Source organism: Meleagris gallopavo, chromosome 2 (genome assembly GCF_905368555.1).
Source record: "Meleagris gallopavo chromosome 2, MGAL_WU_HG_1.1, whole genome shotgun sequence".
NCBI lineage: Eukaryota > Metazoa > Chordata > Aves > Galliformes > Phasianidae > Meleagris > Meleagris gallopavo.
In genome coordinates, this window is record NC_139405.1 from 70111939 (window position 1) to 70131802 (window position 19864).

General features: G+C 36.5%; 1 protein-coding gene across 1 annotated transcript in view; it reads left to right on the top strand.

The window, feature by feature from the left end:
* SIM1 (SIM bHLH transcription factor 1) overlaps window positions 1-19864 on the top strand; it is a 45884-nt gene that overhangs the window by 18959 nt on the left and 7061 nt on the right. Inside the window, exons 10-11 of the mRNA XM_085217586.1 lie at window positions 11243-11408; window positions 19134-19539. Coding sequence (XP_085073712.1) covers window positions 11243-11408; window positions 19134-19539 — 572 coding nt within the window. The remainder of the gene's footprint in view (window positions 1-11242; window positions 11409-19133; window positions 19540-19864) is intronic.

Sequence of the window (19864 nt, forward strand, 5' to 3'; positions counted from 1 at the left end):
CACACATAGAAATAAGAATATTTCTTGTCTTTGCCAAATAGAGATGGCTGGAAGGCCATGTTCATTACTATGTTGAATTGGGACTTAATGAAGAACAGCTGGAGTTTTTCAGCTACAAACCACTGTGTATAAATCTCGAGGGCAGCAATGTTGAAAATAACAGCTATTATCTGCTGAAGTTTCAGTGCAACTATGGAAACTCAAATGCCTGGTTAACTCAAGTCTGGCAATATCCCCTAGTATTGTGCAGCTAATTTGGCATCACCTACAGTGAAGATCTTTAAACCCATCCCCACATTCACCCTTCTCATCTCTGTGCTTTTGGCCAGAAAGCCAACATGGAGAGCCTGCCCTGAGGGCAGCTTTGTTACAAGTAGCCTGTGGCTTTCAGTTCTCTCTGTACAATGTTTGGCAGCTTGTAGCTTAGACTGTTGGTACAGAAAACTCTCTGACTTAGGACATGGTTAATGGAAATCCACCCAAAGGCATTACATGCTGTTTTTCTCTTGCTGTTTCCAAAGACTGTTTTGTACACAGAACAAATAAACAATCTTTATTGACTGTTTCACAAGGCATAACCAACTAGAATATTTGCTCAAATAAAATCTGGATATGGGGATAAATAACCTACTTTTTAAAATTATTTTTATTTTGCTAGCATTTGCAGCCAAACTGCTGAATATTGTTCCCCCAAATAATTTTGTTGATTCTAAGCTGTGATTAGGAGAGTTAAAGAAAAAGTATCATCTTTTGAAAGATAATCAACCTCCTTAGTGCTTCCTGTGAAAAACAGCAATGGGAGTGGAGGTGTGGCTTCAATTCAAAGTAAACTGTATACCAACGGGTGTGTAATTTAACATAGGAGTATGCAATCAGGGCTTCCATTCTTCCATTATCTAACGAGTTCAAGAGCAGTAGGAGAGAATATGTACGGCACCATTAGCACGGGTATGATATGCTGGGTGGTGTGCTGCAAATGTGCTACAGAAATGGTCACCGAAAGCACAATAACTATCATATATTGTAATAGGCTGAATTTGTTGCACAAATACAAATCAAAAATACGTTTAGTTCAATGACAACTTACTGCAGTGTTGGTCCAGAGACCATTATAGGTTGGCAGTGGAGATAATCTGTATCTATGCTGTGGACATTTGCACAGGAGCATTGAGTAGCCTAGTCAGAGACTCTCCAGGCACCTAGGTTGTGTGTGTATGTACATTGATAGATGTACAGTGAAAACAGATTGGCTAAAACCAGTCCTGAACAGAGCCCTAAGCACAAGTAAACAAATAATGTGGATGGGCTTTGGCTGCAAGAGAGGTTTGTAAATGAGGAAACAAGTAGATTAATTTGTAGGTAAAAATAATAATAATGAAAGTGACCAAACCCCATTTTCAAATGTTAAAAAATAAACATAATTCCTTGCCCTTCTTTCTTCCCTTACCTTCAAGATTCAGTTGAAAAGCATTTCTTAATGTATCATGGTTACTTGCTTTGTGGGCAGAGAATGACAAAAAATGACCTGGAGGGACAAAGTACTGTCCCTTGACTAAAGCTGAGGGCCTCTAGACAGTGAATAGGAAACACATTTGTTGTAGAAAAATCTTGCTTCTTCTGAAGAAAGTCTTATGGCAAGAAAGGGTGAATCTGATGAAAGTGATCTACTGTAAGTGGGACCTCCTTGTGAAATCAGGATCATGAACCATCCTGGACTTAACATGCTTTTGCACTATGGGACCAAGTTGATCAGGAAAAGCAGGCTAGAATGATGGACAAGTATGTTATGAGGCATGCAGATAGGAAATTTGCCAAGAGGGAACTAGCAGAATGAATAGTGAACCAATTTTTCAAGCACTTTGTTTTTTCTTAGATAAACCATTCTCTGGTCACAAAAGATAATCAGAAAGTCTGTCAAATGAGATATAATCCATCTTCTCAAATAAGATTAAATTATCACAGTAAAGCTAATTAATTTATTGATGTGTTCACTTCAGGATTTTAGGAAGGTTCTTGCAACAAAAGCTTTAATTATGGGGAACACAGAGGAGATGATCAAACATGATAGATTAGAATAGATTAGCATTTACAGCAAACTGTTGAAAGTAATAACAAGTTGTCAGGACCACTCTTCATTGCACCGTTTTAAAGCAACTGAAGTACCAAATTACTGACCAACTACGGTGAACAGTGTAATGTAAGAAGCTAAATAGGATCAGATACATACTGAAGGTGACTGTAGCAAATACTTTGGAAAGAGTTTTAAAATAGGGCAAGCATGCAATAATGCTTCTCCAGCACTTTCTTTCAGCCTTCAAAAAGCTCAAAGGATACACTACAAAGAGATGACACCTTTGAATGTATTTGTTGTCAGTGTTTTCCTGTGTTGACAGCCCCACAGTTGTTGTATTAGAAGAAAAAGTGAACACTTATTTCCTACATCTTTTTTCTGTATTACTCACAGTTTACACATCTTTTCTTGTTCTTCTGTTATCTCTTTTTTTCCTCCCAAGGAATCTCCTTATCTGTTCTGCATAGAGAAGCTGTTCCAAGACCATCATCCTTGTTGTCTCACTCTGAGGTTTTCAAAGGGTGTGATCAGAGTATACAATATTTTTATCCAATCTTGTGCCATCACTTCAATCGTTGTTACAAAATACAGAGTAGTCAATTTTCTTTAAAGTTTCTTTTCTGTTTCAGCCACTTTCCTATCCTGGAGCTGGTCATGAGGCTCTTATCTCTAACACAGTACATAGATTTTAAAGTGAAAACACCTAACATCCTTAATGAGAATTATGAAGAGTTCCTTTCAGTGGTCACATTGCTTGTATTACTGTACTATAGTAAATTTCAAGATTTAAAAACTTGTTATTTTATAATTTCTGCCAAACTGTTATGAGCAGTCTTTCTCAAATTCTTTTTTCCAAGCTTGTCATATATAGCTATATGTCATACTATTTCAAATAATTCCTGCTCAGTTGGGTACACAATAACAATAGTATTACATGTATTCAGTCAAGTATTTTTATTCATAGAATACAAATTTATTTTAGCAGTTTAAGTAAGTGAGTTTAATGTATATTTAGTCAAGCATTACACTAGTGAAGGCTTAAGCAGATTAGAAATAAATGACTCCAATTAAAGAACACATCTGTGAAAATTGGTGTGTAATAGGCATGGATGAACTGTTTGCATACCAACTGTAAAGAAATCTTTAATTATTAACTATCTGGAAGAGGTTCAATCAAGGATTAATTGTATAGGACATAGTAAAAACATTTGTACTGAACACATGAAAATTTTGAAATGATAAAAACATGCTTTACCTCAATAGTGCCGTGAGTATTGCTCTCAGACAATGTGTTTTTATCTTTTCTATTTTTTTTTCTTCTCTTGCATGTGGTAGATATGCAGCCAGGGGCAGCATCTGAGATTTAGCTTAGTAACATAGCTACCATATGCATTGGTAATGAGAGATTATTCCTTCAAATAAAAAACTGGTTTAATAGGCCAGACAGAAAAAAAATTCTCCACAAAAGAAGTGATTCCCACAGGAAAATATTTTTTACCTAATTTTTACAGTTGGAATTCAGAAAGATTAAGGTAGAGATTCTCGGAAGTGATAAGATCTAGGCTAAATTTGACCTTACCCAAATTAGGAGTCCCACTGGCTTCCTTGAGGGTAAGCTCAGGCAAGTGCCAAGTGCTTTCAAAAACCCTGTGATACATGATTTGCACAGTGTGACACCAGCAGTCGATGGGAGGGTGAGAGTTCAATTCAGAGCAACTGGCTACTAGATCAGTGTCCTAAAGGTGTCAGTGGCATTCAAGGTACCATCCTTTTTTTTTTTCCTAACACAAATATTAAGAAGATGGAGATGCGAGTCTACCCTATGTAAAAGCAGTCTGTTGTGCTGTTGTCAGTCAGGTTTTCTCTGATATAGAAACAGTCTTCCATGAGTATATCAGAATTTACATTTGTGTAGCATGAATTCCTGAGGGGATCCTCTGTACCTGTATGTGCACATGCACTGGAGTGACATTGTTTTACATGGAATGGTTGAAAAGGTGTCTGTGGCAGAAAAAATAAGACACTGTTTAAAGTTTCATTTAACAGGCCTTTGGTTTATCCAGAAATATTACCTGAGTGTTCAGGTGAACATAATGGAAAACTCCAAATGTTTACAAAGAAGTCACTGCAGTGTTTTAATCAAAGCTGACACTTATAGAGATGAGTCACAGAGTTCTGCAAGGTTAAACACGCCTTAAGATAAAATGCTGCACTGGGCTCTGTTCTTAACTGTTTTGTGGCCACTCAGAAAAGAAAGCATTGCAAGCTATTCACTTTAATTCCAATTGCTCATTATCAGGCAGATTACAACATATACAAATCCTTATAAGCTCCTGTCAAATACACTTCTCCATTTAGCATGACATTTACTAAACATACACCAAACATGACTTCTAGATGATTGTGTTCCTGGGCACATTTGAAAGAAAGCACTCCCGGTAAAAATGAATGTTACAGAATTAAAATCAGTTCTTCATATTTTATTTATTTATATAAAGTATTTCTGTCAGTGCTATATGTAACTAAAGATGATCATTATCTTTCTATGTAATTATCCTAGGATATCTTAGGCATTTTATTCACAAGCAATAGTAAATCCCTGGTGCATATTTTTTATCTAGAAAATTTAGTAAATAAAGACCAATGTAAAAAGAGCTCCTTTTGGAGCCAGAGATGGCGAGACATAGTTGGGAATGACAAACTGTACCTTCAGACTGCTGAAAGCTCTGCTACACCATGATTATCTAGAGGTCAGAACATTATATTTAACTCCAACTGACAGTTAAATGACCGCACTCTGAGACGAAAAACCAATCAGGGAAAATATAAAATTTCTCTGACAGTAGCTCTCTAGAAAATATCCTCAGGCATTTATGTTACATGGTCTGAATAGGAAACTTCATGCTTCAATTTTCCTGAACGTATCAAATCCTCTAATTGAACTTCCTGGTTTGGATTGCTCTATCTTTAAGAGCAAATACAGAAACACGATAGCATGTACGTGAATCTCATAGCTGAAGAAGCTGTAAACTTTAAGTCAACAAGATGTAAACAGCTACTGCTGCTTATGCTATTTATGGGGATAAATAGGTGGTTGGCACTCAGTGAAGGGATCCAATATACAGATACTTCTCCAACTAGATGCAGTGCTTAACCATTAAGTGCCCTAGTGATAAACAACCACTTGAGAGATTTCTGGAGGGTCTTTCCAAATAACTTGGTGAGCTTTATGGGGCTTTTCACTCAGTAAATTTTAAGGAGAATCACCAATTGCTGATGGAAAAACTGAGGCACAGAGTATCTCTGAGGTCACACAACAGAATGACAGTGTGGCTTCATAGCAGTGAAGTTCAATAGATTTTTTTTCCCACTTCAGACTAGTATCATGAAGTTTGATTTCTTATACGAATGAAGAGGTGCATTGCTATTGTGATTGGTTCAGGATTATGATAAAGGGATTGCAAACTCTTCTCCTGACATGTCTCATGAACAGATCGAGGCCTTTGTAAACATTTCTGAGACACATTGTACATGAACAGAGAACACAGCAGATGAGGAAACTGTCTGTTTTGTTGCACCATCTGCTGATTTAGAAAGCCATGAACATGACGAACAGCCAGAATCTGTTCTCTTTTCACTCATCTGCTGAATGGCGCTGTTAGCATTGCATGAGCTGGAGTGCAGAAATGTTAAAAGTTGCAAGCATTGTTTAAGAGTAGAAGAATAATATATTACAGTATTGTCATCAGATCAGATGAGGAAGCGCTGGGCTTTTACCACCTTCATGGCTGATTTTCACTGGATTGCAGCAACTGCAAAGTAGACTGAACATTAATGATACTAACACCTTTAGTTTAAAGTCATACTTTCTATACTGTTACACTGGCAGGAAAAATAAATTTTCTCAATTTTTTAAAAGAAAAGGCAGACAGCATTCATATATTCTCTTTTAATAAATATTTTTTGTGCAGTAGAATAAATTATAAACATGTATAATGTGCTCACAAGAAATAATAGTGTAAACAATTAAAATCAGGACTTGATTATTTTGCACAAACAGTGCTTTCCTCTTTACTTCAGTGGTATGAACAATTGTATTCATGATGTAGTATTTTACTCCATTTAGATTATCTAATGCTTTTACTTCCAGCTTATACTTTGTTTATTACATTAATATGTTTTAGGAATGAAGAGATGTAGGTTATCTCATGTTTATCAGGACTGTATGGTCACTTGATGCTTTGCTATGATTTCCACTGACAGCATGATCATTACAGAGTTTTCAGACTATCAATGGAGAGAATAGGAGTAAGATCTGTTTCCAGTTGTATACTGGTGTTCTGACTGCTGCTGGACAGCATGAACTAAAAGATGCTTCTGATAAATTAAGTTCATGTATGAAGACTGAATTACTGTAAATTTTCTTTAGAGCATCTAACAACATCTTTTAATGGAAAAAAAGCATTGTAAATATTTGTCTCTTCATTAGTTATTGATGTATTTTCAGTTACTGCATGTATAGCTTATTCTTCCTTTCTGCTGAGACATCAGTGTAAACAGGCACTCTTCCTTCTGACTTTTGCAGATTTTTCCATGGGCAGAGCATTCTTTCTTCTTGTTTTGAAAGTCCCCATCTTGTTTTGAAGGTTATGCCGCTTATGAGAATACATACATTGGATCTTTCTTTATTCTTGAGTGTGTTTGTCCTCCTTAAGTTCATTTGGTTCAGTCTGAATATTTATTTTTCACTAATGGGTGTTATTTTGTTCTTTCCTCTGGAAAAGTTCTGGTCAGCTGCTCTTGCTATTTGAAAACATTTTTTTTCTGGGTTTAATTTCTCTTGAGTTAGTGAATCTTAATATTTTCAAAGTTAATATGCCATTAGCTTTCTAATGTTAATGTCAGTTCTCACTTTTGTTTTAGATTTTTTATTAAGGTAGTCCCAAAGAGCCTCCTATTTCTTGTGGAAACACAAGTATAGAAAACTTCAATTTTTCTCTACAGTTTTGTCTTGGGCCTCCATTACTAACTCCAGACTTCCCAACACTATTTCTAGCAATACTCTTTTCTCTCTTTTTTTTTTTCCCCTCCAGCAAGGCTATATAGAAAACTAATTTTCTTCAATTTCATGGTGAGTTCCAGTTGCCACAATTGTGTAAGCCTCTTTTGTTTGCCAGAAATTCAGGAGCTATGTTATTCTAATGCTCATTCACTGTTCCTTTTTGTTTACATGCTAATCAGCCATTACCTCCTTTTCAAAATGTTGTTAACCAGACTTTTCATCTTGCTTCATGCTGTATATTTTGGCAGTGATAATAGGCAGAAAAAATCTTCTGTTGCTGATTTGTGTGCACTCTTTACATAAGTCTTGCAGATCCAGCTGGCACAGAAGTCATGGGCAGACAGATTGGTTTCTTCCATCAAACACATTTCTCCTCCAGCTTTTGTCCTTCTCAGCCCATGCAGCTTGCTATAGCTAGATCCATTTAATAAAGAACGTTTTGTGCTCAATATCCACATACTTCAATGCAGAGAAATACAGTTGGTGTAGGCTTTGGTCCTATATTCTTCACAATGTTACCTCAAATACAACAACAATTAGGATCAAAGTTTACAATGGGCAATGGAAGAACCAGTGACAAGGCAAGGTAGAAATGCTTCTGGGAGTTACAACCAAGCAGACAACGGGAAACAGCATATTTTATCAAATGGATGCTGTGCTTTGTCTTTTAATTTCTTTTCACTTACCAAGGAGCATGGTAATTGTCTGTAGGTGCCTGATACATTGACCATACCAGCCCAGTTCTTTTTGGGGGGAGAAAGGACAAGATAGAGAAGAAATAATACATTTTTGAAAGCATATGGTTAGGAGTTAAAGAGAACCTAGAATTTCCATCCAACTGTGGAAGGAATGGCTGTTTCCTATCATGAAAAGGTGGAGGTCTTCAATGTGTTTCCCTTTGCAAAGAAGCATTACTTTGGTCTTGTCTGGATTCAGTTTGATCCATATGTTCTTCATTTAAGAGCTAATTTCCTGTAGATATTCTGATGTTTTATAGTGATGATAGTCGCATCAGAAAATGAGATAAATAGTAGATTGTCAGCAACATACTCTTAGCAATTGAACACATGCCATATCACTCTCTCTCTCAGCAGTCTCATATGGATAGATGTAGATTATATAGATCCTGAAGGTGAGGACTTTGGAAGAAGGTGTTCATACCCATCAATTTTTTTTTTAATTACTTGTAGAACATGAGATGCAGGACTACTGTGTTAATGTGACTGTGTAACAGTAGATACAGGGGTCTGAAAACAAGAATCTGGAGACTGCAGTACCGTGGTTGGCGGAAGTTTTATGAATGCCTCCAGGAAGTTGTCAGAAATTCCATCTGTTGTTCGTACACCACTAGGAGCTCTGGTTCCTCTAGTCTGTTGCTTCACAGTACATATGGATATACTCAAAGATTTTCATTTCTTGATGGAACATCTCCTCCATCTGACACTGAGAGCCCATCTTCCATATTTTCTTTTTTTTTTTTTTAAACTTCTGGTATTTATCTTGGCCTGTGTGGTGTTCTGGTATCTATCTTGGGTTTTCTGAAGGGTAGCTATGCTAGGACAGGGATTGCATTGATTCATGTCTTGATGATGCAAAAAATTCCAGGTGTTTCATCTGAAAGGAGAGCACAGATGTGTTCTTTTCCTACCCAGAAACTTTACATTGAGCACACAAATTTCAAATTATTTTCTACTTGTTCTAAGCAATTGGCAGCAAATACTAGCTTTTGGTGTTTATTCCAGTCTGTGGTGTTCTGGGAAAGTGACTCCTCACCCTGGACATACTAAGGATTTGGGGAAGGTATTATATGACAGCACATAAGATTTTTGGATAGATCTGACATACCTGTTTTTCAGATTCTTATGGCCTAGAAACATTCATTATACAATATAGTCTCTTATATTTCAATGCTCAGCTGTTATACAGAAATAAAGAGCATGAAGGTAGTGTTGAAATGATAATCTGTAGTCTGAATACTGAGGTGGTGTTTCTGCCAATTTTTTAAAGACTCTGATAGGAGAAGGAAACAGATACTGGCATGCATCAGAGATGTATATAATGGCAGAGCTTCTCCAGCAGAATGGGAATCAAAAGATTTGTTAGGTTATAAAAAGCAAAACATCTTGGTTTTGATCCTTTCTGATTTGTGGATGTAACGTATTCTGCATCTGACGTTGAGACCACAGAACCCTTCCTCCATGATTTCTTATAATCAAATTGCCAGGTAGAATGTGTATATCACAATGGGATTTATAGTTTTTATGACAATTGTAATACCTCGTGCTACTGTAGTTGTTAAATATGAAGATTAAAAGACATACTTTGTTTCTGATATTTTGTATAATATGAAGGTAATTTAATAAGACTTTTGATATGGAGACAGAAGATTTGCATGTTGAGTCAGTGTCCATATCAAAATTCTGCAGGTAAGCATGGAAAAGATTAAAGGTTTCAAAATATCTGGACATGATTTCTATATTCAGAAATAATAGCTGCATGCATGGTGTTTGAAAAGCCAATATATAGCAGAGTTTTAAAGGTAAAATTTGAAGCAATGATCACAGTAGTTATGCTTAGCGATTCTCTCTGCACATTATGGACTGGAAGAAGCATAATCAGCACTGCTCTAATGGCAGTGATTCGCTTCTGTGTGTTATGTATATATACATGGAGACAATGGAGACACACACATAGTCTGCATTGTCAAAAAACAGGCTGTTCTACCAAATTTACAAAAAAAATTTAGGGTTGATAAATCATCTATTCTGCAGGTTTATCTTGGCTGTCCAAATACTCATCTTATTTCATTTATTTCAGTGACTTACCAAGTTTATCCTTCTACAGCTGTTTTTTAACTGAAAGGATTTCAGTGTACTAAGCTGTGATGTGCTCAGATTGTGGTGAAGTTCCTTTCTAAAAAAAAAAAGTCTTGCCTTGCATCAAAATACATGTGATTCTAGAACAAGATATTGTTGCTAAACAGGGTGAACAGTTTACTTTTATGAGAATGAATCTTCAGGTTCAGGCGGAGCATGGGGTAATGTCTGAATGAACATGCTGCCTCTTTGACTGCATAAGTGAAGCATTATTCTTTCCTTGCTCTCCTCCTCTGCTGATTAACACAAAGGAAGAGAAAACCATGAATCCTTCCTCTTTTCCTCCAGGTAGGTAGGTGAGGAAGAAGCTCCTTCTCTGCTCTGTTTAAATGAATTCATTGTCAGAATAGGTTCCGTATGACTACATGAAAGCTGGAGAGCTCTTTTCTTATTCCCCTGGGTACAAGCAGAAACACAGATGTTTTCAGAGGGGTACAGTTTAAAGCATATGCCCTCATTTGGTTAGGAAGACATCATCAATAGTGCCAATTTTCCTTTATTTTATGTATTCATTAGAAAATTTGAAGAAACTAATACTGAATGTAATGAGTTGCCATTACATCTAACTCCTCATAGAACATCTCTAGTACTTTGTGGATGTGTGGCATACCATTTAAATTACAAGATTTTTATTTAATAACTGTTTCATCTGCCTGGAAAGCATTTCCAGTGTAAAAGACTCTTCAGATAGAGGAATAAAAGCTCACAGGATGCATAGAAAAAAGAGTCACAAATTTGCATTAATTCATGAATAATAAAAAGTATAAGCATAGTTTATAAATGTTTTCCTTTAAAAAAAATGTTAATTTATTTAACAATCTGCATATGAAGGCTGTTATCCCTACATGTGCACTAGTGTCCACATATACACATGTGGTAAGTTTGTAGCTGTATAGTTAAAAGTTTGAGGAAAATGTGTGCTATTACTCAGCTCTGTGACCAATGCAGAACTGTAGTAAAAGTTTCTGAAATTTCCATCCCATTCAATTTTTTATTACTGAACATGTAGATCAGGTTGATAATAGTTGGTCACAAAAAGCAATAATATTTTCAGTATGAAAATAGTACTATTGTTTAGTAAGCTATACTACATAGATATATAAGGCGGTAAACTGCGTGGTTTTATTTTTTTTCCTTAAAAATATCTTTCTTTTCCACTCCTGCTAAGAAGGAAGGTATGTTTCCTGTTAAGATATGAAGTGAATTTGTTTTTCACTTTTGCCTTTTACATAGGGATACTGAATATAAAGGACTACAGCTCTCCCTGGATCAGGTCACAGCTACCAAGCCGTCATTCTCATACGCAAATTCAACTCCGACCATAACGGATAATAGGAAGGGAAGCAAATCTCGCCTCTCGAGCACAAAGTCAAAATCAAGGACATCACCGTACCCACAGGTAGTTGTCTTTGGAAAACAAAATTAAATCTTTTTGAATATCTTGATTTTGACTGCTTTTTTAACCCACGTAATTAGAATGGGTCAACGGATGCATTACTCAAAGGGAGTAAAAGACAACAGGTTATAAGGTGTTGAGACAGGAATACATTTCTTCAAAATGTTTCTAAAAAGCTGGAAGCAGTTATGCTTCAGCATGCATAGTAAATCATAACCAACAACAATAACAGCACAGGGCTCTGAGTTAATAAGGAGTGAACAAATGGATGAGTGAAAATGTTGCTTTTGAAATACTTGGTTTGAGAGGACTGGGAGTATTGCAGTCTGAGGAAACTTGCTTTACCTTACTTTTTGGTAATTCCAACATATCTAGAAACTTGCCAGATGTTTGACAGTAGTTTAACACTGAAATGTTAATCAAAAGAACTGAGTTTTGAGTAGGGAAAGAAACAAGCTAGCTAGTTGAATTGGAACAAGACAGCTTTGGAAGAGAGAAAGAACTGGTAAGTGGGCACTATCAGACTTTTATTTCCCAGATTTCATTTTCATGCTTCATGTTTTAGATACACACCCCTGTTTATAGAATGGGCCAGACTCTACTGAGTCTTTGACCTGCAGCTTGCCTACTATGTGGCTGTTCCACAGACAGTGCTACTGCATTGGCATTATTATGTTGCCAGCCGTTTATCTCAAATAAATCTGGTTTGTTGGACTAACCATTATGTTTCCTAAGAAATGTTGCACAACTTCAGCTCTTATTCCACTACACAATATATAGAAATGTTTGCATTCATGATACAACATTGGGTAGTTATGTATTTTCAAAATGTCCAGGTCAATATTTATCCAATAATGAAACTGAGGACTGTAGTTTCTCTGTTCTAAACTTGCTTCTGTGAGTGTATAATGTCAGCCCATATGTCTATACATCATTTTCTTGCTTTCTTTCCTTTTCTCCTCAAAAGAACCAAGGGTAAGAGTTTTAGAGGAATGACAGAAATTTGGAAGCTTAATTTTAAGAATCTAAATTTGCCAGACGTTGTTCTGACTGTTGTTCAGACATTTGTTCACACATGTTTCTATGAGTTATTAAAGAGTAGCACTCTCACTTGAGTGCTCTACAGCAAACAATTGTAATAAAAATGATTTAAATAATCAGTAAAATACCTACAATTAATTCTAAATTGTATTTTTAAAGAAGATTATCTTTGATTTATTGAAATTACCCTTTGTTTCAACTTGTAAGGCCCTTTCAGAAGTCCTCCTTTACTAGTGGGACAATTGCAACTGAAGACCTATCATCCTCCCAGAAAAGTTTGCTTTCTGCAGTATAACTTCCACCAGTACTACTTCATTCTCTCTGCCTCCAGAATAATTCTAGAACTAGCAGTGCAACACTAACTGTTGGTTTATCAGGGATTGCTGTCTGAAAGCTGAGGGTATTTAGCCTTCAGTTTCACTTTGCATCCTTGTTATCAGCTGACTGGTAGTAAAGTCACAGATTTTGTCATTCATAAGTAAGCAGCAGCGCTAGTTGCCAGTATCTTGAAAAGTGGTCATACCATTCATTACAGCACATCACCACAAGGAATGCTGGCAGCTTGGCTTTGTATCCCTCTTGTCCTTCTCAATCACTGAATAAAATGTTGAAATATGAAGAAAAGCTGTTGCAAAGAATATACAGCAGGTGGTATGGTCCGTGTCCCTTATCTCCAGCCTACATAATTTGCCAATAGTGAAGAATTAAAATGTGATTCTCAAGCCATGTCTCGAAAGTGAAGACATGGGTTATGTTGTGCAAAGGAGCCTGTTTTTGTGGATTTTTTTCTTTGTTTGTTTATTTGTTTGTTTGTTTTGTGGAGAAAGGAAGCAAGCAATTAGTTAAATAACAGCAGTGAGGAAAGTAATCTCTCAATGTTAAGGCCATCTGAGAAATTTTAAATATAAGTTGCTGGGGTTTTTTTCCCTTTCTTCACAGCATTTAGTTTGCTACTTCACTCTTGATGAGAAAAATGAATCACATGCTTTTTTGGATGATGACTAAGAATCCACTCACTTGCCAGCTGTGTGTCCCTAGGATAGCTACATGAGATGTGAACTGTAAGAAAACCATGTTAATAAGTTTCACCTGAATATTCAGTTCTAGGGCAAAAAGGTATGTTTTGGTCACCTAACAAAATGATAATGCATGGTTTCTTTTATCCCCTCAAACCTAATGCAAAAAAGGCATATTGCAATATGGTGTTTTTCAGTGAGTTCATTACATTGAAGGCACTGGTCATCATCTGATTAACACTGATTGATACACACTTAGTCATCATGCAGACTCTGTGAAACCTGTCCCAGGCAGGGATAGGGTGAGCAGAGAAGAAACTAACTCAAAATTCATGGCACAGCACAAGGATTTGCCAAAACACTTGAACAGTGCTCTTACAGTTCTGTCCAACTAGAGTGGAAGGGAGCTGAAAGAGGAAGTGGAAAAACTGGAGAGATGAAGACTTGATAGAGGTATGCAGGAAAAGAAAACCGTGAGTTGGTTAAAAGATATCTACAGTCATCACTCATAATAATAATAATAATAATAATAACTAGAGGCTTCCAAAATCTAGTCCTGGACCTCATTTATTTTGTGTTATTAAAAGCTAGCCCTGGACCTCATTTATTCTGTAAACAGGAAGAAGCAACAAGAATGGAAAAGCATTTTAATTGTGATCATCTGAACAGTCGGTTTGGAGTTTAGTCTCCCATTAATGATGATTATTTTAAGAAAATATTTAAAACTGTCTGTTTTCTGCCTCTAATGAGAATGTTTTATGGTCAATCCAGATAAAATTTTATTGTTTCATATCTTATCTTGGCTCTTGGATAAAGATCATATAAATATATATATATTTAGTGCATATGTACTGAGAAAGCACACATAGGGATGTACCTATTAGCTGTTGGATGGGGACTTTGGTCTGTGTTACAGCATTCACAAATTTTTGGAAGTAATAGATTTCTCCGGGAGTGTATGTTAATTATTGCTAACTTACACAATTGATAATGAAGGTAAGCTAACTTTATGGCTACTTTAAATAAATAATCTAGATTCATTCTGCAATCCACCACTACCTGGACATATCCCCTCCTCCTCTAAAGAACAAGGGAGAGACATCGGAAACAGGTTGAATTCTAGTCAGCCTTTCGTTCATCATTTCTTTCTGTAGCCTAAGGCTGTGGTAACTTGTGGCATATTCAAAAGCAAAGCAAAGTCCTCTTTTTATAGTAAATATAACTCCTGATCTGGTGAAGAGTCACCATCAGTGGGGGTTATTTTAATGGACATGCTGTATTACTTTAATCTAAGCCTTTCACCATCTGTTCTGTCTATAATAGTGAATGCAAAAAGAACATATTTTACATTTCAAGATTACATTGGTAAAAAGTAAGATAAAAGTGATTTAAAAGCATGCATATGTTCTTAGTACAATGCTGCCTGCATCTGTGATGTTTTTTTTCTCATGGTTAAGACACAAATCAAGAGAAAAGCTGTTAATGCTAATGTAGTGAAAGTTTTTCATGGAAAAACGAACTCTGAGAGAGTTTCACTGTATATCTTGTGTTCATAACAATAAAAATCTGAGCAGGCTGACAGAAAATTAGATAACTATAACACCTACTGTTTGAACATTTGACAATGTGTGTGGAGAAGGCTGATGTTGCTGCATGTGACAGGATAAGTGCTTAAGCCAGTCAGACACCTGTAAGAATGAGAGGTCAGGCAAAAGAATATGACTCAAGAAATATTAAAATAATCTACTGGCCCAATTCACTTCCACAGGTTCCCTTAAAGTAAGCTTGTCTTAGACATGAAATTGGTATTTTCCAGTTCCCTTGCCCCTTCAGCTCTTCTGAAGTCTTTCTTCAAGGAAAAGGAGCATCTGTGATGGCTAATAGCTCCTTTCTGTGTCAGTGCTAATCCTGCTGGTGTGCCCTTACTGCTTTTGTACATTGAAATAACACTCTGGAAGACTGTTCCAGAGAGAAAGATCAAGAAAAACTGTTGCAAATCTCCATATCTGAGAGAACTGGGATTGTTTAGTCTGGAGAAAAGGAGGCTCAGGAGAGACCTTATGTTCTCTACAACTACCTGAAAGGAGGTGGTGGAGAGGTGAAGGATGACCTCCTCTCCCATGTAACTAGTGACAGGATTAGAGGGAATGGCCTTAAGCTGCACCAGGGGAGATTCAGGTTGGATGTTAGGAAAAATTTCTTCAAAAGAATGGTTAGGGGCTAGTACAGGCTATCCAGAGAGGTGGTTGAACACTGTCCTTGGAAGTGTACAAAAAATGTTTAAATGTTTTACTAAGTGACATGATTTAGTGGGGAAATATTGGTGGTAGTTGGAGGCTGGACTGGATGATCTCGGAGGTCTTTTCCAATCTGAGGGTTCTACAATTCTATGATTTCTAGTATTTGGAACAGCTGGAGGACCATTTGATTTATTTATTTTGTTCTTTACGCTAGAAGACAATTTAGAAAAACATCTGAAGTTATTTCAGTGTTGCCTGTCTGAAGAAGTTTTTCATGATATTTAAGTTCTTTCTGCTGGTTAAACTTCAACAAAGAACAAAGCTAATAAATTCTACTGAGAGAAGACAAAGGGCAAAAACGGCAGAAAGTAAAACATTTTTGATGAGGCAGGACAGGGATTAAGAAAAAAAATGTTTTCATTAGTTTTATTTGGCCAGAATTTTCATTAAATCGAATTGTGTTTTCTATGGTCTTTCATCACTTGGCATATGGAAGCCTAATTCTGACATGAGAGATAGTGTTTCCACTGCCATCTCAGTAAAGTAGTATCTTTGATCATCCTTTCATTTCTCCCCCCATCGACTTGTCACGCATGCCTTTATTTGGAGTCTCCACCTGTCAACATCAAATTCCCAGAAGAGGCAGTCTAAGGACTGCAGCAGTAGAGGCAGTCTAATAATGCCAAATTGAGATGTAATTAACTTTGAAAGGAATTAGACATATTTTTGGCCTACGTCTGCTTCTGTTCTACCTTAAGAATATAAGCAGTCATACCAAACATCGGTAGACAACGCTGGCCACAAGCAGTTCAGAGTTTTATTTTAATTCTGTGCATGGCCTAGCAGCTGCCAAGGGTCAGATCTCAAATAATCATCATTTACATCAAGTACAAAGAAAATGCATGAAGCACTGTTGGTTTTGTCTACATGGTTATATGACATTACATGGTGCATTTCTGACATGCTGAACATAGACTGTTTGATATGGTTTCCCATTCTTGTAAAAGTCTGTGCAACTGAATCCTTTCTGGTTAGAACCAAGATTTAAAAAGAAAAAAACGTTATATTTTGAGTTAAATGAGGAAATTCTGCTCAAAAGACACCAAGCTGGGCCTGCTGCATCCTTAAAAGCAGAGAATAGATAGAAGAATATACAGTAGAGCCAAATGAAATTCAGAATTTCCAATTTGAAAGATCTTTGGCAATTAGCACTCATTTATTACCATCATAAGTTGTCAAAAAATATGAAAATTCATGATAAAATTATTGGAAAATATTTTTTCTTGTCCTTCTCATGAAAGGAGTACATAGCCTTGGTTTTGTTTTTAATAAGAAAATAAATCAACCTTCAACATTTTTATACTTAAATTTATATTTATATTGTCTTACATTTCTGTTTGAAACTTTTTCAATTACAAAAAATCTAGTTTATAAAAACAATTAAAAACAAACAAACAAACAAACAACACCTATATATAATACCAAAAGTAAGAACAGGTACAAAAGCAATTTTTTGTTTTGTGAATTTCTATCCTACCGAAAATTGCATAGTTAAAATTTTCTTCATTTTTTTAATTGTAAACTTCATTTTGTCCATATATTTTCTTAAAACATTTACAGTAATTTAGTTATTATTTATGAAGATATATTTCTGATTAAGCAGTTTGAAAATGTTAGATTTGAAAGGGTATCAGAAAAGTTAAGTGTACCAGTTGACCACTTAAAACTATGATGGCTGAATAGAATTCCTAGTTATCTTGAGCTGCTGAAATTTAAGAGAGTCCTTTTGTGGCTATCTAACTATATTACTTTCATTCAAAGTTAGATGCAGTCTTTCATTACTAAAACATAGCAATGAATATGGTGATACTAGCTTGCTGGCCTCCTCCATGTCTACCAGCAAGTTTTCTGCCTACAGATATTCTATCAAATACTAACAAAATATAATTTACCACTTCAAAGCCATGACCCTTTCTTTCTTGCCTTTAAATAGCCTATCTTGTTGACAAACAGTATTCACAAATATGAACTGGAATACTGAAGCAATATCCAATTAAATGCCAAAACTGAAGTAGTTCCACTACTGATGTTGCACAGATGGTTTAAGTTTCTGAAAGTCAAACATCTGGTCAATACTTTCAATTGGTAAGTGCATAAAACCTTGATCCTGGCTGATAATGAGGAGTTTCATAGCAACTCAATCTAATGAAAAGGAAGGTAAGTTTATGTTTTCAGGAGAGAGGCCTAATGCCTATTAAAAGCAAAAACAGAGTGGGCATCTGGAAGGTGAATGATGGAAAGGGAGAATTCCAAGGTTTCATGCTGTAATACATTGATTTGTGACATGAGTATGCAGTATTGAAGAGGTGAGCATGTATGGCTTTGGTCTCATCCCAGACTGTAATCATGGGTGAAATTGATTTAAAGATGTTCCATGCAGTTTGACATTTCCAATAAATAAAAAGATTAAAAAATGAGATAGCTAAATCCAAGGAGGTTAAACAAAAATTCTTTTTTTTTTTTCCTCTCCCAAGAAAGTATCCAGAAGTTTCAAACGCTTATTAAGAATATCTAGAAATCTATGAAATTTTACTTAACTCTTATTTCTGTCATAACAACATTCATTCTCCTATTCTGTCTTTTCCAACTGCTGGCTAGCTCTTTTTTTCTGTCTTGGGATGGCTCTGCTTAAATGAGGGTGACAAAATGTTTGCTCTGTCTGCTTTAGCAATCAGTTGTGTGGTTTTTTTTTTCCCCCTGGCAAATAATTGCTGGGTTTTTCTTATTCCCATTTTGCAGCAGATCTGTGATTTCCAGTTTCCTACTCACCTACCATCATTTTTGAGCTTTTCTTTTTAGCAGTTTGGGAAGTCCCAGTATCTACAGGAAACTTTCTTGTCCCAAATAATAGCAGAAAATAAGTTTCAGAATATCCCAGGTAAGAAAAAAAAATGGAAAAGAGAAGGGACTTTGGGAAAAAGAACTTGCAAACGCATTCAGTTTCAATTTGACATGAGAGAATGCTCTAGGAGTGGTGTTATTTTAAAAGTACTTCTGCAGAAGAGCCTTGGAGCACCATTGTTGCACATAAGCAGCAGCTTTCAAGGCAATGAGAAAAACCTGGACATATTAAAAAAATATTGACTTGCCACACTGTTGTTGGTGATCCTAATATCACACATCATAAAAGAAATGGCTATTAAGGGCTGACACGGGATGTTTTTAGACTTTCATGATGTCTATCCTGTCATCTGTGAGCTCATTAAGGATGTAATACAGGAAAGGATGAGGAGTCCCATCAGAAGGTGCGGACGTGTGGGCATGCTAATGGAAAACGCCCTATTCAGTGCATACTCTCTATATTTCTGGTGCTGATACTTCAGATTTCACTGATGCTCAGTAAATTCCCTGCTATTTCTCTTGTTTTTCAGTACTCTGGATTTCACACCGAGAGATCTGAATCTGACCATGAGAGCCAGTGGGGTGGGAGCCCCCTCACCGACACAGCCTCTCCCCAGCTGTTGGAGCCTGTGGACAGGCCGAGCTCCCAGCATCACGATGTCTCCTGTGCCTATAGACAGTACACGGACCGCAGTGCTCTCTGCTATGGTTTTGCACTAGATCACTCAAGGCTAGGCGATGACAGACATTTCCATACTCAGGCCTGTGAAGGAGGCAGATGTGAAGCTGGCAGATACTTCCTTGGCACACCGCAGCCAGGGAGGGAAGGCTGGTGGGGCTCCCGATCAGCCTTGCCCCTGACTAAGTCGTCCCCTGAAAGCAGAGAAGCATATGAAAACAGTATGCCCCACATAACTTCAGTGCACAGGATTCATGGTAAGAGATAATGGGATTTTCAGAAGTGGTACTGTCACAAATGAAGCAACAGTTTCAAAGTTATGACACAAGTGGGCATCTCCCTATGCAAGACAGAGGAAATAATGCATGTTTCTGACTCAGAGGTCATGGATATAGATATAAGAAATACTTATAATTCAAGTTGCTTAACAGACTGCTTTGCATGCAGCAAAATATACGTAGGTTACTCCAAAAGTAATGCTTCCTATTTATTTCCACGGAAACTGCAGCAGCTAAAAATAGCATGGTAACAGTATTTGTTAGAGAAAATTCTCAGCTTCAAAATACTATTTTTCAACACAGT